The sequence below is a fragment of the Schistocerca nitens genome, chromosome 2 (genome assembly GCF_023898315.1).
Source record: "Schistocerca nitens isolate TAMUIC-IGC-003100 chromosome 2, iqSchNite1.1, whole genome shotgun sequence".
In the NCBI taxonomy this organism is placed as follows: domain Eukaryota; kingdom Metazoa; phylum Arthropoda; class Insecta; order Orthoptera; family Acrididae; genus Schistocerca; species Schistocerca nitens.
Genome location: NC_064615.1, coordinates 705,386,423 through 705,411,516, shown reverse-complemented (window position 1 = coordinate 705,411,516; position 25,094 = coordinate 705,386,423). Strand labels below are relative to the sequence as shown.

General features: G+C 42.8%; 1 protein-coding gene across 1 annotated transcript in view; it reads left to right on the top strand.

The window, feature by feature from the left end:
• LOC126236871 (uncharacterized) overlaps positions 1 to 25,094 on the top strand; it is an 85,288-nt gene that overhangs the window by 41,958 nt on the left and 18,236 nt on the right. The window contains exons 3-4 of the mRNA XM_049946490.1: positions 14,381 to 14,562; positions 18,761 to 19,141. Coding sequence (XP_049802447.1) covers positions 14,395 to 14,562; positions 18,761 to 19,141 — 549 coding nt within the window. The 5' untranslated portion in view covers positions 14,381 to 14,394. The remainder of the gene's footprint in view (positions 1 to 14,380; positions 14,563 to 18,760; positions 19,142 to 25,094) is intronic.

The following is a 25,094-nucleotide window of genomic DNA, read 5'->3' as shown; positions in this document are numbered from 1 at the left end:
ACATTGTAGACCGGCAGCACACCCGTGGATATTTTGATTATCAAATACGCCGGGAGAAACTCAAGAATCACATTAAAAACATTGTTATTATAAAAATTAAGTTCATGAAATTAGAAAATAGTGAGTTGTTTGCTACCCGACTAATGAAAAACTTCCATTCCTATTACCGCCAGAATTAGATAATCAAATATTGACGGAAAGATAGGGATATAGATTCTATTTTAACTTCATGCGGGTGTAAAGTTGTCCTCCTCACTCCCAGCTAGCTTCGTTGTTTTTCAGATTTTACTTTTTTTTGTCTCTTACTCGATAATATAGGACAGGAGGTGGGCTTATCTCCCGCCCCATTCGGGCCGGCGGTTGCGGCGATGCGGAAATAGCGGCGTTGATTACGGCTTCAGGAGGGCATCGGAAGGCTGAGCGGAGATAGCATTACAGGAGATTAGGGCGACGGCTGCGCGAGTGTGCGTGCCGATAGGCGCCGACCTGTGCCCACTGCTGCTGCTGCACAAACACGGGAAGCCGTACCGTGCCTAGAAACAGGACACCTGCGCTGGACTGATTGACGGTCGGGCACCGAAGCTGCACAAACGGCTGCAGAGGCACGAGCCCATTCTGATACCGCCTCTGTATATCTGCGCGCTCTGAACGGTACAGACAAATTTTATTCACTTCAACACAGAGAATAATAACAAGGATGGCCTGGCACGTGCGCAGGGCAAAATAACGTACAAATCTCGTCTGGCCCTAAAAAGAAAATACAAAAAAGGAGATACACCTGGGAGCAAGCAAAATCAATTAACCTGAAATTTTAAGAAGTACCACAGAAAAAATTATCACTCGCTGTCGTGGTCAGAGCGTTAACTCAAGATAATGTAACAATCCGGCTCACCAATGCTACCACTTCGAGTTACGGACGGAGTTACAGTTCACAATTCGGCAGGCTAGGAGACTTCCCAAAATTGTAAACAGTTCATAATCAGGAGCGTGTGCACGATGTAGTAGCTGGAACCCCAGAATAAGACTCAATTCTACTGACGAACCAAGAAAATAAGATATTAACTTTTCGTCAGGTAAGGGAGTTCTGCATGCCGATGGCCGTGGTGGTTTTCGAGAGGAATGAGGCATGCTTTTGTACTGGGAGATGACCATTACGGGAAAAATAAAAGTACAAAGTTTAACGTACGTTTTTCTAAGCGTTAGGGACGGGTTGTCGGGCGAGTAACCTACCACAGATCAGAAACCGGTTCTGTATACTCGCTTTAAACACGCCAGCCGCTCCTAAGACGTCATATCCTGAACTAGCTGTTGAAGATAATTTTCTGAGAAAGCATTCAGTACTATTTCGGAAAATTTTTTGTGCCTGTTTTTCGCCAACATATCGGGGGTAGAGTGTAGTCACCACCAACTATTACTGTTTTAATGGGTTAATTATTTGAAATGAGACTCAAGTTTCCTTTGAACTGTTCGGGGAACTGTATCGTCTGAGTTATTCCAGTTGCAAACTATGACATTTACCCATACTAAGTCGTACGAACTATCTACATCAATTTCATTACAAGGTAAACTACTTCTGACAGCAATTAACACTCCACCACCAACTGTATTTAATCCATCTTTTCTGAACACATTTAGTTGCTTTGAAAAAATTTCAGCTGTACTCATTTCTGACTTAGCCATATTTCCTTGCCTATAACAATTTCAGATTCAGTGCTTTCTATTAGCGCTTGAAGCTCTGCTTCTTTCGCAAAACAGCTATGACAAAATGAAATTCATTCTGGAAATATCTCCAGGCTATGGCTAAGCCATGTCTCCGCAATATCCTTTCTTCCAGAAGTGCTAGTTCTGCAAGGTATGCAGGAGAGCTTCTGTGAAGTTTGGAAGGTAGGACACGAGGTACTGGCGGAATTAAAGCTGTGAGAACGGTTCATGAGTCATGCTTGGGTAGCTCAGTTGGTAGAGCACTTGCCCGCAAAAGGCAAAGGTCCCGAGTTCGAGTCTCGGTCCGGCGCCAGTTTTAATCTGTCAGGAAGTTTCATTATAGCCATTACAGTTTACAGCTACAATATTGATGCTTAATGTCTTACCCCTGAAACGATACTGATGGACCAATGGTAGAGCGATGAATTAGTCTACTTTGCTTATTTTCATTCGGTTATGTCGTATGGTATTATATTTTGGGGTAACTTTTCCTATTCTAGAAGGATATTTTTGCTTCAGAAACGGGCGGTTCGGGCAATAAGTGGTGTAAGTTCGCGAACCTCAAGTCGACCCCTGTCCAAAAAAATGCTTCAAATGGCTCTAAGCACTATGGGACTTAACATCTGAGGTCATCAGTCCCCTAGACTTCGAACTACTTACACCTAACTAACCCAAGGACATCACACACATACATCCCAGAGGCAGGATTCGAACCTGCGACAGTAGCAACAGCGGGGTTCTGGAGTGAAGCGCCTAGAACCGCTAGGCCACTCTGGCCGGCCCCTCTCTTATGTTCAGGCGTGCTCCACCGGAACCTTGATGAATAAACCTGCCCTCAAGTTTCCATGCAGTCCAATATCGCGCTATCCAATATCACTCCACTATCACATCCGAATGCCCTATAAATAATTTGGCCGGCCGGCTGTCTGGAGACCCACAATGTCCCTTTCAAACTCCGCTATGTGCTGAGGATACCCTCTGGGTATTTTGACACTGGCCTCTCAATGTGTGTATTCTTTGCTGTCGTTTCCTGTTAACAATATCAGCTTATTCCCAAGAATAAGCAGCTTTCACTCAGTTAATACTAGGCAGAAGTGCAACGTGCATTTGGATCGGACTTCCTTAACTTTACTGCAGAAAGGTGTAAAGTATACTGCTGCATCCATTTTCAATAGGCTACTACAAGAATTTAGAAATCTTAGCAGTAATCCACGCGGTTTCAAATCGAAACTGGAAGGTTTCCTCATGGGTCACTCCTTTTATTCTGTTGAGAAGTCCTTGATTCTTATGTTATATTGTTATTTCCGTTTACTGAAATTTATGGCTTGACTTTTTTGGATTCATAAACATTTTATTTTTATCTGTTATTACTTTTATGTTGTAATTTCATGTACTGACACGTTTCGTGACCTTGGAGAATTACTCCTCAATTTGGTCCTTCGGAATTTGACGTGTAAATTAATAAATAAATATTATAGATTGACATCCTCTCGACAACGAGTTCATTATATAGGAGAGACAACGTCGAAATGACCCTAAAAAATCATCTCGGCTTTCGTTTCAAATAATTTAGGAAACCACATAAAACATAAAAATTTGAGTGACGAAATGTCGAGTCGAATTCTGCCCCTTCTGAATGCAAGTGCTGCGTCTTAACCTCCGTGCCGTCTAGCTCAGTGCAGTTGTAATGTCATTGGAAGACACTGTCTCAGTCAAGAGCGTCAGCGGTTAGGTGAACCAGTGAGTTCTTCAATAAGCTTGCTGTCGTTCAAACGTCCTCTCCAAACGGAGTTAAAACTACATTTCATATTGCTAATCCCTTAAACAACAAAAAGAAGTTTGCTGGTAATGTATCAGTGAAAAAGAATGGAAATTCATAAAACGACTGATGTTGGGATATCGATCCTTCTTTTCGTTCTCTTCCTTTTCCTTACCCTCATCTTCCTCTCTTACTAGCATATTGCTTTCCTTCCTTCTTATATGTTTGTTGCTACTACAAATAGTACATAATATCCTTAATTGCTCCATAATCTGAAAAATTAATGACAAGCTTAAGAAAGGGTTAGGACGGATAACAGGACAATTTTTCGATTCCATATGCGGATATGAATTTAAGTCGGAAAAAGATGAAGCCAGGCGAAAGCACTACGACTTAGCACGAAATAATGAACAGACGCATCTGCATGCCTTTTGTATGCTCGGATATCGGCTGACCGACTTTATTTTTTAAAAGTTTCTTTCTGCTATTAACAAAAGTCCTATTGAACTTTAGCAAGGAGTGAGCTGCTAATTAATTTATGTCTTTGCTACTCCAATTAACTGACAGCCGATGGATGGGAAATGTTGTTTCTCCTCCTCTTTTTAAAAAATTTTTAACAGTCGTTTATCTCACACATATCGTCATTATGAGACACTTTAGAAGATCTAAACACTTCTGCCGTGCTCGTCGTACGAGAACAAAGCGGATGACGAGAGTTGACCCATAGATAAATCGAAGTGCCTTAAGTCTCCGATGGCAGGTTAAAATCTTAGTCCAGTCACACTGATAGAGATTTTTTGTAGCTCCCATAACGCAACATTTTGATGTTGCCATCGTCAGTCCATGATATGGTTGCTTTGCAGATATGGCATTGTCAAGTAAAATGGAGCTGAACTTGAAGATTGGTTTCAACACCACCGAGCTTAGCTAGTCACAGTAGTATTGGAGGTGGTAAGCCCTCATTTTCTCCAGTCAGTGAACCAGCTCATTAACTACTTCTCAGGTTTAAGTAGAATCCAACTGCAGTCATGATACGAAATTTTCACTTCAACCGAACGTATCTATGTACCAAAGTCTCAATAAGTCTGAGAGAAGTATCTTATTGACCAGAAACCAAAACCGAATCTGCAGAACTATGGTTGGTAGGTACCAGCAAAGCAGACATGCTTGAGTCAGAATTTCCTTTCCTTAAACTGAAATTCAGCTTACTCTGTTACAGGAGAGGGTGGGAGGGGCGGATGGATTATGATGTGGAATCCTAACCACTGTGGAACTTGATGTTTTCCTGTACACAAAGAACAGAAAGCGAATGGCAGAGAAAATCTATTATTAACCTGAGTTCTAACCGAGAGCCCATGAATTTGTAATTGGCGTTTACCCTTTCAGTCATCAAGCCATATACTACAGCGAAGGGAATCTAAATATAAGCTGTATTAGCAATGTTCCTATACTGTTTTCGTCGTACGTTTACGTTTATTAGAGTAGGCTACTCAAAGTTCATGGCTGCCTAAAATAAGAAACATTTACTAGAGTACTCAAAGTTCACGGATGTCTGGCTTACATAATCAGATAAGAAGATATGTTTGGCGAACGTGTCTTATCACCACTCAGATAGATTGAAACTACCCCTCCTATTGCTGTTGACCAGAGTTGTCATGAACATAAAAAGTGTTTATTAGACTACTAACATGGACTTTGGTGCCTCCTCAGCCACATACCAACGACGAAATAACTTTGCTATTTGAAGCTTGTGATTCTCGACGTACTCTGCCGTGCATGTAGGAACGTATGTCGTAGCGAAATGTAAGTGAGCTTGTGAAAACTGAGTACGATTATTGCACGTGTGCACGAATTCGATTGTCCTCATAAAAGACTCACTTACTGTCCAAAACAACGTCGAAGGAAAGAATGCCAACATTTTTAGGACATGAGACAGTGTTGCACTGAAAGAAGGTCATTGGCAACTGCGAAAGCTCATGCAATGAAGCTATTGTTATGATATAATGATCCCGTCGTTTTCGTCACCTTCTTATACAACCGTTTGATGTTAAAGTACTACATACAGATATCTCATCATGATATTACTTCTGGCCGAATGACAAAACAGATGAAAACGTGTTACCTCCCGAAGCACACGGAAAAATGAACGGGTCAGTTCAAGTCGCTCCTCAGTGGGCTATCTTTTATTCACAGGTGTCTTACCTCTTTATACCACACCGCAAACTTATTAAGCCACTTGACGTGCAGGAATAATTCGCTCTTCCCCGGGCAAAATGGTGTAGGTCCAGAACTACAAAAATGTGAGAAAGTATGTCTCACAGGATTAGTGACAACTTTATCTAAGCAAATAATTGCAAACCTATTGTGATTACTTTAACCAGCTGCTGTTGCTCTAGCGACTGCTAGTGGGCATGTGGAATCGGAGGGGTGCCAAGGGGTTGCCTTTTTGCAGGTGTTTAGGACTCTGTCACGGTTTGTCTCTGTGCAGGTAGATTTTTTAAAGTGCTAAACAAAGGTCCGCCAATATCAGGGAAGGTTTTTTCTAACTGGGGGCTCTCAGGAAGACCCTTTGCCGTTTTATTCACGGGTGTGTCAATGTCGCACCGCCTCCTCCCACTCCACCACCCCTGTGATGTCATCACAGGAGGGCGTGAAACAGGAGGACTGAAAAAGCACGAGCACTATTCTGGAAGTATGGACTAACAAACGCCTTCAGTCACAACTTTTCGTGTTTTATTAAGTACACCATGCATTTCGGACCCTGTATGTCCATCATTAGGTGTAATTTGTCTTAATGCATGCTTCATTTTTTCTCCTGCATGAGGTGAAATGCATATTCCTGTCATGACAAGGTTTGATATTAGGTAATGGATTTCGTGAGTCAAACACGAAAAATATGTGATAAGTAGTGGAAAAGAGGAACCCTGTAAACTTACCACATAATAAAAAAAAGATTTTTTTAACGTTTTAGCACCAGCATACATAGCAGGCAGGACAACTGGAGCGTGATAAATGTTCTGCCTACTAAGCAGGGAAAACAGGCAGAAACTTCAAAACCCGTTTTCAAGAAAACGTAAATGCTTTCGGGCTCAACCACTTAGAAAAATCAGTTATTGCACAACAAATGCTGGAAACGAAATACGTCATTAGCAGTCTGCAAAACAGTTTGATAGTACTACATAAAAAAGCCAATGGCAAGATCCTAAATATGTATGAACAACTGGAGATATAGCTCCACAAAATCAAAAAACCAGAATCTGTGTTAAATGAACAAACACAATTGGCAAGCCAATGTCAGTAATTTTAAAGACCTATTCTAAAATTGTTTCCTACATGTGTCAAGTGTTTGATAATTATAGCTTTAGCCCCACAAATAGATCCATCTTTGATCACACCATGTACAGAAACATCTGTGAAGTGTTTACAAACATGCGTATGCATGCCGTCTCAGCAATGGAGGTCAGAACATCGAACGTCAGCGTTGAAGTGACGCGGTTTTCTTGTGGGTGGAAAAGTAAAACATTTCAAAAATCGTCGCTGAGAATCGACACGAAAGGCCCTAAGTGATGGTATAAAGAGCAGTGAAACGACTCCTTTCCTTGCGGTTTTCATTTCCACACATTTTTCGGTCGAAAACGACAGTTTTCACAGATGCTCGCCACAGTAACAAGCGAAATTCTGATCAGCTTCGCCGATACGATCGTTCCCAATCGCCGGACCATAAGAGCCTGTCCTCTCTCAGAGTCGCTTATGGCTGTAGATTTCCGCGGCGCACAACCTCGCGGTGGGCATTGTTAATAATGTTTTGGCTCATCTGTGTTGAGCATCTCATGTTAAAGTGTGAAATTTGAACTTGTACCCTGCTGCCCATATTATATTGAATTTATCTGCTGATGCAAGTATAAAAATCAATCCTGCTTTTTCTTTAGTCTTTATCAGATTACTGCCTTGCTTTGGAACTATTGCGGACCAGATTTAATGAAAGTACCGTCTGCACTTGCCACGAGTCGGTACATATGCTTAAAACAGTTTAATTTAACTATAACCATTATGTGTTTCATGATCTAGGAACGAAATGAAACTCATCAGCAATCTGTCAGTACACTCTGTGCACTTACTGAGCTCGATCCATAATAATAGCATGATATTCACAAATGTTTCACCAACGCAGCTCAGAGCAATGCCATTCGCCAGTCGCACGCATGATGAAATAAAATGGAAGTTCACAAAAAAAAAAAAAAAAAAGTGTCCGCATTCTCTTTCACCACATTATTACTGAACAGGAAATAACTAATAAATGAAAAGCGCCAGTTTGCTTTTGTTCTACAATTTCTGAAGATGGCCTTGTAAGCCGAAAACCGGTTTACAATAAAAGTAATATTGTAGAACAAAACGAAACTGGTGCTTTTCATTTATTATAATGTTGTTCTACCAAGAACCGACGGAAGATTCTGTTAATAGGAAATAACTAAATGAGAATAAACAAAAACGCTTGAATGATTAATAGAAGGCTCGAGTCTGAATTTCTTTATCAAGAAGAAGAAGTAAAAGGAACACGCTGCCTTGTAGAATGCAACTGGATATTTCAAAGACATTTTTACCGAACTAAGATAATAGAGACCATGTAACTTACTCTATGTTGTGGCGTAACAAGCTAGTCACGCCACACTGAGGAGGAAGCCGAAAGGCACGCGTACACACACGCCGACTGGCGTCATGTCTGGAACAGGATACGTTATGACTGCTGTAAAGAAAATACGTAGCTTTGGAATATACTTAACTTTTAATGCTTCCTTTGGTACATCTCTCTTGACTATACAAATGAGACTCGTAAGATACATGCACTGATACAATTGGCGCCTTGCTTGGTTGTAGCCATTAACTTAGCTGAAGGCTATTCTAACTGTCTCTCGGCAAATGAGAGCAAAGGCTTCGTCAGTATAGTCGCTAGCAACGTCGTCGTACAACTGGGCCGAGTTCTCGTACGTCTCTCGAGACCTGCCGTGTGGTGGCGCTCATTCTGCGATCACACAGTGGCGACACGCGGGTCCGACATGTACTAATGGACCGCGGCCGATTTAAGCTACCACCTAGCAAGTGTGGTGTCTGGCAGTGACACCACACTCTATTACATACTGTTTGAACGTTATCAACATGACTCCTTTCAGTAACAGCCCCACCAGAGGAACGGATGTGGCGGAAAACCGTGGCTTACTTTGCCATAGGGATACACAGTATATCAACTGAATTAAATTCTTTGAACCGATATGAATGGAATCAATGCCCTTCCGCCATTTCCGTTCCTCTGGAGGCGTCAATCCTGCATGAGAAAGTCTTTTATTTGTTCGAAACAAATATGGGAAAAGTGTTAAGTGAAACCGAATTTTGAGTCGGTTCTGCAGGCGAACTCGGATGAACAGATTGTTTAAGACGACTGCTAACGATAAGCAGATCCGGATTTGAATCACGATCTGGCACACATACTCATTTTCCATGACATACTGTCATGTACAGCCCGTAAAAAAGCGGCATTTACATCAGCAGCGTCGTCAATAAGAACTACCACTTCACAATTAAAGCACCTTCATTGAGGTCACACGAAGGAACTGCCAACCTCAGCAGCGTGTGCTACAGTTTATACATACATAGAATGTCCTAGAAAATTAAACTGTACGACAAATAAGTTCCAGAACTTCCCATAAATTGCATAGCTTAAATGATAAATAACTGTAAGATACAGGAATCGAAAACATGGCCCCCATGTTGCTGCCCAGCGACTATAAGCGCTACAACAATTGATTCCTGTGTCATTTTATTTGTTTCGCCTAGACCACTGTTTCCTATTCTTCTTCTTCCTCTCTTTTTCTTTCTAATAGTTATTTTCTTCTAATAACTAAAATTCTTTTTCGAAAAACTACAACTCTTCTTAGAAACAATTACAACTCTTTTTAGAAAAATTATAGGTTTTCGTGAAAACCAAGGCCCTCCTTAGAAGGAATTGAAACAGATTTTCAGAAAAGTAACCTTCTTCCGTAAAAGCTAAACTGTTCCTCAGATGCAACGAAAACCCTTCTGCCGAAAAAAATAAAAAATTAAAAATGTCTTCTTTGGGAACAAATAAAATCTCTTCTTTGGGAAAAACAAAAACTCTTCATCAGGAAAAATAAAAAAGTTAGAGAGACTAATACTCCTCTTCGAAAAGCACTATTAGCTCTTCTCTAAACGAAGAAATCCTTGAAAGCGTTTTCTAAAAATGTCGCCTGCCTACTGTATACTATCCATTGTTAGCAAGAGAGATTTATCCTTTCCATTTTCTGCGTATTGCAGGTCTAGCTTGTAAAGCGTAGCCTACGAGGTGTCCAGGAATCGGAGGGTATGCATTAGTTTTCCTCTGTGGGAAGAATTTCCAACCCTACGTAAGAAATGTTTCAAGCTTCATGTACCCGCATTTTTGCCTCGTAGAATTCCAAACGCGATATTGCTCATCACAAGCGAATAAATGCTGCATCGGCACTGTGACGACACATCTAAGTATCAGCTTCTTTTATTTTAAAACATTATTCCTTAGTGTTTATTGCGTCTGTTACCAACTCATACCATATGCTTCGTACGTTCATGAGAAAAATAGATCTTCAATGTTCCGCAAACAGTTGACGACCTACAACACCCACCAATAGTCATTACGCTACCACTCTAAGCCATGGAATTAGAAAAGACACAAATGATGTTTATCATAATAGCGAAAATATAAAAGAATAATAGTGTATATAGCACATATGATATTATTACATCACATAATTATAGAATGTGAGTTCACTCAGTCACGGGACAAATACGTGTACCGTCACAAGATTTAAAAAAGAAAAAAATGAAAATAATTCTCATGGATTCCCATTTAAGTTCTCGAATGAAGAAGTCGACTGAAATAAAATTAACAAACTGACACACATATGTGAATCGTGGATCTGATTCAAAGTGGAATATCACCTACCTCATTTACTACTATTGTTTTTAAATTACAATCCGTGGCATGTTCCCCTGGTTTGTAACAGAAAAACAAAAAATATTATTTAGATATTTATGTCGTATGTGGTGACTAAAGTTGTCATCAGACAGTACCACGCGAACGACGCACCTTTCACTGAATGCACATCAACTTGCACGAGAATATGCCACCACCGAGAGGACATACACATGATAGCTCTGTGTAAGAAGGGAAAAACATTCGGTTTACGAGTAAAAGTTTACGGAAGGCAACAAATTGTTACATGTACAAATTCAGCCAATAACACTGAATAAGATCTTTATGTTTATACGTAAAATTACCTTCGGATTTGTGTTTCAAATTGGTACACCAATGACGGTTAGCGTCAAGAACTAATATCACGCCAGTGTAGCCAACAAATCTAATACCTAATAATTACTGAGGCAGAATTATTCGGCAGATGCTTTCAGTAAAGTTTTTAGCACAGTGATATCCATATCCAAAAAATTCAGTTATTGTTTTTCTAATAAAATTGTTATCAAGTCTATCACGTAGCTATTGCTAGCATTATACACACCGTATGTTCTTTGTGAGCTTTTTTTCTTTTGATTTGCTATTACCAGCTTAGTCTCAAAGGTTGCATCATACAAGTTGGGAAAATGGATCTGGCCCGGAAAATATTTCATACACCTTAAGATAGGGATCCCAACTGAGATCATATGCCCCTGATGTTCATTATGCAAGTTAGGTTGCTTATCTTAACCTGCATGAAATATTTTCCGGGTCAATTTCATTTTGCCCACGATGTACTTATTTCCTCAGAGTAGCCAAGGAAAGGAAAAGAAAACAGCCCATTGAGTCAACATCTCGGAATTTTTTTCTGGAACTGCTCATGACCAACTAAGATGTCGATAAAAGAAATCAGTAAGATACAACAAATCTCTAAGCATACACAGATAGCTGAGCACAGTCAAGAGGATGAATGGTTTACTAGTCTGACTTTCCTGATAAAACGGTATTTGTTTCACGTTGGTACACGTTCCCTCCCTTTAAGTTACGTGGCCTGTGTCTTCATCAACACGGCTTAACATATTTGAAATCTAGTAAGATAAGGACAGCTGTTTCAAAAGAAGCCAAAACCGCAACGGGCGAGAAAATTTGTGTGAACATGCTCATTTTAGAAAAATCAGACTATTCTAGGTACCACATGGAACGTGAAGTCCAGTGTACTTTAGTGTTTCACTAGGGTCTTTTGAATACCGCTCCCTACGACGAACCTGTGATAAGTATGGGGATTTTAACTGACTGTACTTCATATAATTAAGAGAGATAGAGGCTCTTCAGTTATAGGAGGACCTACCCACCATATTTTGCAATGATAAAAGTAGTTGGAACGCTTGCATGCTGTGAGCCCACCTTTGTAGAACAATAGAATGAAAAACTATCGAATATAGGAAGAAATGGAAATCGGAATATACAGCAGAAGAATGTTGCGGATTCAGATTATATCTACCTCTGAAGAACAAATTTAATAAAATTTTATCGGAAAAAATATGATTTCGACGATCGAAATGTCCAACCAAAAGATAGAAAAACATTTGGAATCTCTGACGTAATGGGAAGTGATAGGGTTGGGTTGAGCTGTGCGCGATAGCAATTTTTTAACTTTACTAAATAACAAACCAAGAAAATTGAAAATTGAAATTACAGCCGGCCGCGGTGGTCTAGCGGTTCTAGGTGCTCAGTCCGGAGCCGCGCGACTGCTACGGTCGCAGGTTCGAATCCTGCCTCGGGCATGGATGTGTGTGTTGTCCTTAGGTTAGTTAGGTTTAAGTAGTTCTAAGTTCTAGGGGACTGATGACCAGAGATGTTAAGTCCCATAGTGCTCAGAGCCATTTGAACCATTTTTTTGAAATTACAATCAACCTCAAAACTTAGAGAAAAAAATAAAATTCCAATACCGTATAAAAATCCAATATCAAATGGAAGACTAACAAATAGCTAGAAAGGTTGGACTGTGTTACAGTTTTCCGCGGTGTAACAATTTCGGGTAACAGAATTCGGTATTTTGGCTTTCTCTCTGTTCTCTTTCGTTTCGGTGCCTATATGGTCACTGAGTGACTGAACAGATGATTTCGACCAGCTTGCTGATTTTGTGTAAGACCTCTTATCGTTTTTAGTGAGATCGAGTAACAAAATTTTTAACTTTCAAAGTTATTGAACGCTTCTCTCATTTACCTCCTTATGCTCATTTTCGGTTCGTTCCGTTCTGTTTGTCTGTTAGGTTTTGACTTTTCTCGAATCTTTGATGAAGCTCTCTTTGCTTATGTAGCAGTTCTCTAACACGATATTAAACCACAGTGGTGAGGCGTAGCGCCGTATACCGATCCTGCCTTGGAGGAGGTTAAATGAGAGATGTGTCTCAGAGCTGGATAGTGACAGATGGTGACGCCAGACTGGACGCGCACGTAGTTTATGTATCAGCCGATAGAGGACAATATTGGATAAGGGAACTGTGTCTTTAGTTTCGATTGCGCCCATTAGAGTGCAGTAAAGCAATAGAATGTTTTTCATAAACTGTTCTAGTATGTTCATAAAGTGTTATTATGTCTTTTTGTGTAGGTAAAATGTTATAAATGTGTTTTAGCAGTATGAATGATGCGTGAGTGTGGCTTAAGGTTAATATGAAGATAACTGTTTATCGAGTCATGTAGAGAGATTTAGTGTGGGAAACATTTCGAAGAAGTATGGATGTGGACAAAGGGGATTTTTGTAGAATAGATTTGTAAAGTAATTTTATGGTAAAGGAAAAGTTAAATCAGTTATAAATAACAATAGTAAATAATTTTATGCATAAACAAAACTTCAGAATATTAGATAATTACGTCGGTAAAAAAAGTGCAGTCGTTAGGTTTATTATTTTGCGATTGGTTATTGATGAAAAGCGCGGACTGACGCGGGAGAAGGTTGTTTTGCTATTGGCTGTTGAGTAAAGTGACCAATGGGAAAGCAATATTCTTCGCGCGCCTTTCTCTGCTGGTAGAGAAGACAGAGTATTCTAGAGAAGAGTTAGAGCGTAGCCATGAAACGGTTCGGACGTGTGTAGTAGTTCCGATGGAAACGATAAGTTGCCGCTTTTAGCAGTGTTTCATACATCAAAAGTGTGGTAAAGTGACGGCTTAATTATTCCGATGGGCATGTAGAAATTTCGGAATTTTTAAGTGAATTTTGTGACGAGAAAAGACATATATTCCGCGTGGCATATTGAACAGGTCAGTGGCTAAAAATTTTGACTGCATTTGGAGCCAACAGACTTAATATTCAATCAAAAACAACCAGTATTTCTGTAGCTATTACTTTTTCGGAAATGGAACACCATAAACTTGCTAACGTGAGGGAAAGGGATTGTGAGTGACTGTGTTAAGACTAGCACGGGCTTGGCAGTGATACTTGTTCACCTAAGTTTCAGAATATATTAACTGAGGACAAAATTTCCAACCTTTGATTTCGTGTGAAAACTTTCTCATGAAACGTAGATTAGTGACTTTAAATTGCAGCCTGGTTCACGTCGAAGTACAGTAGGTTTCGCTCGGCTTCCCTACTGATGATATGCTGATACACTGTTCACAGGCAGGTGCAGGTTCGTCGTAAAGGGACGGAAAGAACCGCGCCGCCGCAGTGGGTCTTAAGATCTTGCTCGGAACGTAGTTGTCTGAGGCATTTTGAACGACGCTTTTGAACTTTTTCCATTTGTGCTCCTCGTCTTCGTCCTCAGCACTGAATATCTGATGCTGAGTGCTGAGATACTCTGCAAATCTGTATCCTGCACACGGGTACACGGGTGCTAGGACAGGCAGTGAGTGTAGGAAATGAGATGTGTAACTGAGTTGATCAGACTTGGCACCGAGTGACGTATTTTACCGCTTGCTCTCCAGGCCCCTTGGACGGCATGAAGACGGCGACGCTCCTGGTGGTGGCGGCGGCGTGCGTGGCGCAGTGCGGCGCCGGCATGTGGGCGCAGCCGCAGCCCATGTTCGGCAGCGCGCCGCCACTCGTCAACCGCAAGGTGCACGCCAGCTACATCAACAGCTCCGCGGGGCCCATCCGAGTTGTTCAGGCAAGTCTCACACCGAGGCAGCAACGCTAGCTTGCAACCAACTCCTGGGCGTTCATCTGGCATAGCGCAATACTGTAGAAAGTCGCCTAGCCGGCCGTTGTGGCCGAGCGTTTCTAGGCGCTTCAGTCTGGAACCGCGCGACCGCTACGGTCGCAGGTTCGAATCTAGCCTCAGGCATGGATGTGTGTGATGTCCTTAGGTTAGTTAAATTTGAACATCAGTCGCTGTGTTGAGAAACTTCAAGGATATTATTGATTAAGTTCTCCAGTGATATTACAGTTACAGTTCTCTAGTGTTCGCACACTATCAGTTCAAAGCGTCGTTCTCATTGTGGACGACTTGTGAATCCTATTTCACGAACCCATTTGCAAAACTCCTAGCTGAAACACAATCCTGGGAGGTAATAATTTGTCTGTCATATAATGGAGAGGATGTTTGTTACTACAACTGATGCTGTGAAGGTGGGTCGCAGGTTACGCCTGCGAAGCTCAGTCGCTAAGAGAATTATCAGCGAAAGCAGTACACAATTTTAATCTGCTGGGAAGTGGAAGACAGGGATCCGAATATGAATTGGAGGCAAAACTGTGAAGCACTCAGAATATGGTGCGATGTCAGTATACCTTCGTACACGTACACACCATCACTGGGTATGTAAATGATCAGAGATGTAATTCTCTGTGACGTATAGAACGGTCACCAGAATTTCTCACTGCCGTTCCTGTTTAATGTAAGGTATACAAAGGGCATGATCAACATCAGAGCCGCCGGCCGAAGTGGCCGTGCGGTTAAAGGCGCTGCAGTCTGGAACCGCGAGACCGCTACGGTCGCAGGTTCGAATCCTGCCTCGGGCATGGATGTTTGTGATGTCCTTAGGTTAGTTAGGTTTAACTAGTTCTAAGTTCTAGGGGACTAATGACCTCAGCAGTTGAGTCCCATAGTGCTCAGAGCCATTTGAACCATTTGAACCAACATCAGAGCCGCGCAGGGTAGCCGAGAAGTCTAGGGCCTTGTCACGGTTCGCGCGGCTACCCCCGTCGGAGGTTCGAGTCCTCCCTCGGGCATGGGTGTGTGTATTGTTCTTAGCGTACGTTAGTTTTAGTTAGATTAAGTAGTGTGTGAGCTTAGGGACCGATGACCTCAATAGTTTGGTCCCATAAGACTTTATCACAGATTTCCAAAATTTTCAACATCAGATGTTGAGTGAGCGCTGTGAAGCACACGGAAAGACTTGTACTCATATCAGAGGGTATCCTCAGCACATGGCAGAGTTTGAAAGGGACATAGTGGGTCTCCATACAGCCGGCCGGCCAAATTATTTGTAGGGAATTCGGATGTGATAGTGGCGCGATATTGGATGGCGCGATATTAGACTGCATGGAAACTTGAGGGCAAGTTTATTCATCAAGGTTCCGGTGGAGCACGTCTGAACATAAGAGAGGCTCACTGTATTGTGCATCATGGAAATTGTAAGCCCTTCGCACCTGCACCCGTCACCCGAGAACAAGTCATGGACTTCGTGCAACATTCTGTGTCATTCCGCGCCTTGGTCAGAGGCTGACAGCACCCATATTAGGAAATTACCATCCCATGCGCAGACTACCGTTAACATCACAGCAGAAACAGCAGCGTCTGTAGTGGCAGGGTGTGGCGGCGACCTGGGGAAAGAGGTGTTTCTCCTGGTCTTGGTTGGGGAGCCATCGGGTATGACTTTGGTCACAGCTGGTACGGATTGAGGGAACTCTGACGGCACAGTGGTACGTCACTGAGTTCCTCCGTCCTCGTGTGTTGCCTCTCATGAGACAGCATTGTGTTGTCATTTTTCAACAGCACAATGCTTGTCCACCCATCGCACGTGTCTCTGTGATCTCACTGCACGTTGCTGGGGTACTCACGTGGCCAACAAGATCCACAGATCCGCCCCAGTAGAACACATGTGATAAGCTTGCACTTCACCTCCGTCCCAGTGCAAGTATCTGGGATACCAAGGACAGTTAACACAGTCGTGGGGCAGCATCCCTCAGGAGAGGATCCAACGGCCTTATCACACTCTTCCCAACCTACTCAGTGCAGAGCAGGTGTTGCAATTTTCTGATAAGTTGGTTTATACTGCCAAGTTTTTTACAAATTTGACTCGATCGATTTTCTTCTTTTTCTTCCTCCTGCTCCTCTTCTTTCCCCTAGGAGGTAGCCACTTTTGACCTCCACAGGCCTCTTTCGTTCCAATCCTCCGGTCTTAGATGCCGTCTTGCATTGTTTCGCGTATGTATTTTTCCCATCTTAGCGCTGACCTTCCTGTCCTTCTCCCTGGCGGCTTCCAGTTTAAAATTTTCCTTAGCCATCAGTGGTTATAGACATTTCCTGTAAGTTCCCGTACCATTGAAGCGCTCTGTTGTCCTAAGCCTTTGTTATGGAGCACTTTATCTACATTTGCTTTCATACCTCCTCATTTCGACTCTTATTTTGCCTCATTAATTGCAGACATGTTCTCATACTGCCCATTTCCATTATTATTATTAATATTATATGTTATTAAACTTTCCTTGTTTGAAGCCACATCCCAGCTCCATACAGAAATAGTTATCCATCACATTGTGAAATATTCTTTACCTAGTGTCCAGCCGAATACTTGTTATTTCATATTGTGGTTCAAATGGCTCTGAGCGTTATGGGACTTAACACCTGAGGTCATCAGTCCCCTAGAACTTAGAACTACTTAAATCTAACTAACCTAAGGACATCACAAACACCCATGCCCGAGGCAAGATTCGAACCTGCGACCGTAGCGGTCGCGCAATTGCAGACTGAAGCGTCTAGAACCGCTCGGCCACAACGGGCGGCATTTAATATTGTCCTACGCAAAACGTTAGTAGCTCTCTTCCCCATTGCTATTCTGGAACAAATATTCTTAAATTTAGTAAAATAAAAAAGTCTCTATCTCACAGCCTTTTATTAAAAAAATGTGACCGGTTTCGGCCTCTAGTAGTAGACTACCGTCTGAACTGACCCCGGCAGTTTTGTACAGGTGCTCCAAGTGTTATCATCGTCAGCCGGATACTACATTATCTGAAGACGAATACTACTAGAGGCCGAACCCGGTCATGTTTTTTATATAAGACTGTGCGATCGAGACTGTTTTTTACTAATTTTGCTTAACTGACAGATGGCTGTTTACCAGTAATGTTATCAACAATTAATGATATCCTTGCTACACGTACAGGAATTACTTTGTATAGTTACCAAATATTTGTAGCTTCTACAGGATTTTATTTCTCCTTCGTCTGCGTCAGTTTTCACCATATATTGTCCCATACACATACACTGACTCTTGTCCAGATTTATCCCAAACCCCGTTTTATGTACTCCACTTCAAGTTTTCTCAGTGTGTCTGCTATATCCTCTTCCTCTTGAGAGAACATTACCTGTTCATCTGCAAATAAAAGGCAATGAAGAGTATCTCCACCCATGCCTGAGCATTTCCTGCACCAGCCATTCAACGCCTGCTCCGAAAAAATGTTAAACAAAGTAGTCAAACAATAGAAAATCCAGGATGGAATGTAACTACATATATATTGTTGGGGAGAAAATTATAATAATGGAAATTGGCAGTATGAGAAGATATGTAAGTATGTAAAAAAAATGGTTCAAATGGCTCTGAGCACTATGGGACTTAACATCTGTGGTCATCAGTCCCCTAGAACTTAGAACTACTTAAACCTAACTAACCTAAGGACATCACACACATCCATGTCCGAGGCAGGATTCGAACCTGCGACCGTAGCAGTCGCGCGGCTCCGGACTGAGCGCCTAGAACCGCTAGACCACCGCGGCCGGCTGTAAGTCTGCAGGCTTTCGGGGCCGTTGTCACTAAAAGTTAAAATCTTTATATAAAATCTTTATATAATATATATTGTTAAGCAAAGTAGTTGACTTTACTCAACCATGTTTTGGGCCAGTGTTAACGAAAATGCTTCGGGCACCCTGTTTATCACCTTAATAATTACTTTTGTATTCTTGTATAACTTTTAAACAAGTTAATCCATTTTTCTTTCACATTAACCGTTTTCAGTGCTTCCCGTACTTTTACTGCAGGGATATTGTCATTTCTGTAGGTTCACAGAGGTCATGTATACACTTTTATTTGCATTCCTCGATTTTGTAATCACTGAACTAACATCACGAGCGTGCCCTGCCCGCACAGGTGGTGAACGTGAACGTGCTGCCGGTGCGCGTGTCGCCGCCGCAGGGCCGCGACGTGGAGACGGTGGAGGAGCACGACAACAGCATCCCGGCCTTCGGCAGCGACGACCGGCGCACGCAGGTCGACGTCTTCGTGAACGATCCGCCCCCGCAGCTGCCGCTGTCGCCCCCGCAGTCGGGGCGCCGGCCGCCGCCGCTGCGCCTCACCGACTACGCGCCCTTCCTGGACTCGAACCACGTGCCCCAGCAGCCGGCCGCCAGGGACGGCCACTTCCTGCTGCCGCTGGCCGCCTACAGTCACGACGCCGAGCTGCACGACGACTACCTCGACCAGATCGTAGACTTCGCGCTGGAGATCATCTGCAGGGGGATTCACGCTAAGGTGCGGCTTTTGTTTCCATTGTCACCTCTCATTATTTTTTATTTTTATTAATTAATTTATTTATTTTTTCTTGAAACCTCTTGGTGCCATTTACATCACTAAGTAAAAGTTATTTTGGAAGGAAGTGGACTGTTATACGCAATGCAATTCTCTGTATCATACAGACGGTGGACACATGCTGAACAAAAGAACAGTCAGTGATGAATGAAGATGATGCTGATTATGTTCTTTACTAAACACAACTCGTGTATCCACCAAATGCGCTTTTTGTCAAGCACACAGAAGAGGGAGGAGGACAAGCCCCTACTACCAAGTAGGCTGTCATGCAATGAGGTGACCTGCTAGCACGCAGGCGGGGTCAGGGATTTTCTCTGCCTCGTGATGGCTGGGTGTTGTGTGATGTCCTTAGGTTAGTTAGGTTTAAGTAGTTCTAAGTTCTAGGGGACTGATGACCATAGATGTTAAGTCCCATAGTGCTCAGAGCCATTTGAACCATTTTTTTGCTAGCACGCAACAAGTGTACAGAGTCGCCACAGAGCCCAAATAGGGTTAGGCAACAGCTATGGCAAAAATACAGGGTGTCCAGCAAAGGACTCCCTGATTTTAAAATTAAATAACATTAACGCGAAGATCGATAGAAAACGCAACAAATTGTACGATTATTGTGTAGGCTGTAAAATTTTTATACAGTACTTTCGAAGTTGTCGTTGCAAAAGCTTCTAATACGTGACGCTGTAATCGCAATGCCTAGTGCTTATAGATAGTACTCCGAAGCGTAGAGCAATCATTTTCATCGCTGAAGCGGAAGATGCTTCAACTGGCTCTGAGCACTATGGGACTTAACATCTGAGGTCATCAGTCCCCTAGAACTTAGAACTACTAAAACCTAACCAACCTAAGGACATCACACACATCCATGCCCTAGGCAGGATTCGAATCTGCGACCCTAGCGGTTGCGCGGTTCCAGACTGAAGCGCCTAGAAACGCTCGGCCACACCGGCTGGCACGTGCGGAAAAAAGAGGTTGAAATCAATCATTCTACTGAACAACGCGTGTTTCCAGTTTCCAGTACTGTTTCCAGTGCAGCTTTCAAACACTATTTAATGTTCCAAAAGACCAGATGCGAAAACCAGTCGCCAGCAGTTCACCAATTCGAAGAGGCAAGCGGCTTTGATGATCTACTTGCGGCTACTGGCCACGGGCGAACGATAGTTACTCCTGTCAATGTCACCACAATTTCTGGGTCTACTCATCAACGTCCGAAGAAATCTGCCCAAAGAGTTACAGCAGAGACTGGTTTGAAGCGTTCCAGCACGCACACAATACTAGAAACAGTCTACTGTTCGTCAGGATTGAGGTCAGGAGCGGTGGGCGTTGTGAAAATGAAAATTAATGAAGTTGGAATGGACCCTGTTTATTCATGTAACGATAGTTTATGGGTGCCTACGTAGGGCTGAGCAGCCCCAAGAGGGGTTGCCGTCTGTTCATCAGGAGCTTTGAGGAGAGAGTCAGAGGCTAGAGGAGCGACTACTCGGTGTCGAGGTCTGAAGCTAAGAGAGCGCGGAGTTGTTTCCAAGCCGCCCTCGCCGCTCCCGGCCGCGTTCCCACGTGATCACACGACTAGTCTCTGATTGGAGGGCTGATTCCGCCAACGCGCCTTGCTAGTAGCGTACCCTCGTCAGCACAACCAACCCGTGGGACTGGAGCCTGACCGAGGAGCACGTGGCAGGAATGTGCCGACCACGAACTTCCGGCCAGCGCCTTCCACCACGGCCGTACGTTATGCATGGAAAAATTTATTTAATAAAATTTTATCGGCAATGATCCCTCTTGGGGGGTCTCCTCCCTGCACACTACACATATTTCCCTTCAAAATCCAAAGCCTCCAGATAAAGTGCAATCTTTTAGCCGTTTCTCTACATATTGTTTAGAAACTCCCGTATAAAATTCTTAAAGTCATCACAGTAATACCGTTTGTTGCGTTATTCTATCGACTTTTGTTTTCATGTTATTTAATTTTAAAATCTGGACTTCTTCGTCGGCCACTCTGTAGATTGCAACACAGATTAACAACAGCGTGCAGTGGTTTATCAATAGAAGTTTTACCATACTTAACTGGAGCATGAAGATTTGTGTGGCAATATAGATCAATGTTCACTTTCACCAATCTGCCGTATAACCCTAAACTTACAGAATGATGATTAATATCACATGCAGAATGTCCAGCACGGATCTTCTTCGTGCTAACTGTACGTAAACGCTGAGACACTCGCAGAAACACCATCCTGAGACACTATCCGACTGCAGAGTGGATATGTGTGTCTTCATATATTCATGTTTGGCGGATGGATGTGTATTCGAAGAACTACAGGTCCAGTCACATTACCGTGACTAACGGAGTGACGTTCTGAAAGGTACCGACATGAAAATGGAGCCATGTCCAGTATTGTGACCAGCTTTGCTAGCTTTCTTGGTTCAGAATATGAAGCGAACAGCCCGATCGTCATGTCCCACAGATTCTCTATTGGGTTTAAATCCGAGGAGTCTGGTGGCCAGAGGAGTACAGTAAACTCATCCTGGTGCTCTTCAAACAGCGTACGTACATGTGAGCTGTGTGACACGTTGCATTGTCCTGTTGGTAGGTGTCATCATACCCAAGAAAAGAAAACTGTGTGTAGGGGTGGATATGATCCCAAAGGACAGATATATATTTTTGTTGATTCACTGCGCCTTCCAGAATTACGAAATGACCCAGGGATTGCCACAAAAATATTTCCCTAAACGTAACGCTCCCTCCTCCGCCCTGAACCGTACCGACGTTTGACACGCCCGTGACCATCTGTCCAATGGAGCATAAAACGTGGTTCATTTGAAAAGGCCACCTGTCGTTACTCAGTGGACGTCCATTTGCGGTAATGGCGTGCGAGTTCCAGCCTTCGTCGCCGATGAACAACAATCATCATGGATGCTTGAATGAGACGCCTGCAGTGGAGGCTCATACACAGCGACGTTCGCTGGACAGTCGTTGAGGAGACGGTACTGATAGCTCCTTGGTCCATCTGGGCAGTTATTTGCTGAGCAATTGACAGCTCCTATAAATGAGTTGATAGTCCTTGGAAACGATAGCCCCTAGAAACGAGTTGACAGCTCCTTGGTTCATCTTGGCAGTCAGTTGCTTACCATTTGCACGCCTGTGAGCCTGTACACATCACCGCAGCCGTCATTCACTCCTCTCATCTATGGCCTATGATGTGCCACAGATGCCTCAGAGGCGGTTTTGGATACTGCCATTTTGCCAGACACGGTATACGTTAACCATGGAGGCACGCAAACAATACAAACTTAGCACTTTCAGAAATGATGGCCCAAAAACCAATGATCGTGCCCTTTTGAAAGTCAAATAAATCACTCCGTTTCCGCATTACGACAACGGCTGCATTGTTTTTCACACCCCTGACACGCTTTATATATCATCCACTGGCTAGTGCTGCCATCTGCCATTTTGAGCGGTTATTGCACGTTGATGTCGAACACAGGCGGTGGCCACATTAATGTGAGTGGATGGTGGGTTTGTGTTGCGTAAGGCGGTTGCATAACTTAGTCCTTGTCGTGGACTCTCTGATGTCTGACCATAACTAGCGCCTGAGTGGTAGGCAACTCGGCACTCTTCTGTGTAGGCTCTATCAATATCTTGTGAGACACGATGCAGTAACAATATACTTTTTTCTATGGCATTCGGAAGAGCCTTCGAAAGGCACCTCTTTGACATAACATGTGTTGAACTTGATCAAATAATAACAAGATAACAGTTCCTTAAGTGATTGCCCATCCATCATAGAAAGATAACCCACGAACGTCTTGTAGACTGAAATTGGTAACACAACAAAGAGATTACCCTAGCAGGTTGAAGTTGTTTCAAAAATTCCTTTCATAAAATACATTACTGCTGTGGAGCATTGCCTATCGAGTGAGATGGAATGTGAACAGTGCGACCATTTCTGTATCGGTAGGACAGGCAGAAAGCTGAAATTAATTTTATGTATTATGTGATTCATTCATTTATTCTGTTTGATCATACACCCCTTTTGACTTTTTGCAAGAGTATTTCAGTCTTGTGTTATGTTTATCTGTGATGATCGGTCTTCAGAAGCAATTTCTCATTTCTGTCACATTCTATTACTTCTTATCCGACATAACAGTGATTACTGCATGCCTATTTATACAGGGTGTTCAGTAAGCAACTATTAAACGTCATGGAAGTTACAAGAGTTGGTGGAAGTGATCCCCTTGAACTTGAAGACAGAGTTGCACAAGTTTCTGCATTTTCTGGAAGATATTGTGCAGAACATTGGGAATGACGTTCCGCATGTGACGTGTCGGTGCAGCTTGGAGTTGTTGTATGGTGTGCGGATTGCCTTCGTAGGCCTTTCCCTTCAACGTTCCCCATAAAAACTAATCCGGTGGGGCCACGTCGAGTGAATGCGGAGGCCAGAGTCCTCGAGAGATAATGCGGTCACCGAAGATGTTATCGCCTTGTGGGCGGTATGTGCAGTCACCCCATCCTGTTGGAACAAGGCATTCTCAATTTGGTCCTCATTCTGTTCACCTAGGAAGGTCTTCAGAATGCAAGTGCAGTACCGTTCTGCATTTATGGTGTCCTGAAAGAAGACCGGCCCAATGATGCGTCCACGAGTCACGGCGCATCAAACACCAACGTTTTAATCATCAGTGGGGACACCTTAAATTCATGCGGAATCTCCTTAGTCCGCACACGACTACTCTGGCTATTCAAGTAACCGGAGAGGTGAAACGATGCCTAATCCGTGGAAAACGTTGTGTCAAGAATCCCCTCATCATTGCCCTGCAGGAAAGACAGAAACCAGTCGCAAAAGTTCACACGCGCCGGGCGATCGGTGTGTCTCAGTTCATGCACGACCGACATTTTGTACGTATACATGGACAGTGACTTCCAGAGATTCTTGTAAGGGGAACCCACGGACACGTGTGCCTGCTCTGATAGATAGTCGTCTAACCGATTTCTTTGGGCTTTGCAGCATCGTGTCTTGCACCTCCGCTACCTTCTCTTCGGATGTGGATGTGGATGATCTGCCTGATTTTGGAGCATTATGAACGCTTCTGGTCTTTCGAAACTTGGTGATGAGGTTCCGTACAGCATTGCGGTTAGGCATCTTCACTCTTGGGAACTTTACTGAAAATGCAGCTTCTACTGCTGAGGTAAACGTGTCTCTATCGCGGAACACTTGCTCCACAAGGAACACTCTTTGTTTATACGTCGGCATGATTACATGGATCACAATGATGTCACACAAGACGTTGGTCTTCAACCAAATCGGACCTGCGAAGAAATGCAAATAACTGGTCAAATATGGTTCAAATATGTCAAACAACGGAAAATGTTGTATTAATAATTGACAATCATATCAGTCATTACACACCAAAATATGGCACTGCATAGTTACTTTCTGAACACCCGGTGTTATACTTTTTAAATTTTTACATCATTAATTCTGGTACGTCTCCAATGATTTCTCTGTCAGTGTACTCTTATACAACTGACTTATATTTTGCAGTATATAATTAAGTTTTGTTGTTGCATTGTTAGTAACTTTCTTTACTGACTGCACGATCGGTCCTTTTTTTTCTCATGATTCACTCGTTTAATTTGTTTAAAATTAGCTGATGATCAGTTACAAGAGTGCTTCGACATCTGCAGTTCGGCTCTTGTGTACGAATACATTTTTGTCCTTTTGATCAGCAGTTCTGATGGTGTGTTAATGACATTAACATATAAATATGAGATGATGTGAAACGTAAATGTGAACTTTCTTAGGTATTATGTTACCTTCCAAATTCGTAATTGATCGTACACCATGTATTCCTGATTGCTGGTTAGACACTGGACTCGCATTCGGGAAGACGACGGTTCAATCCC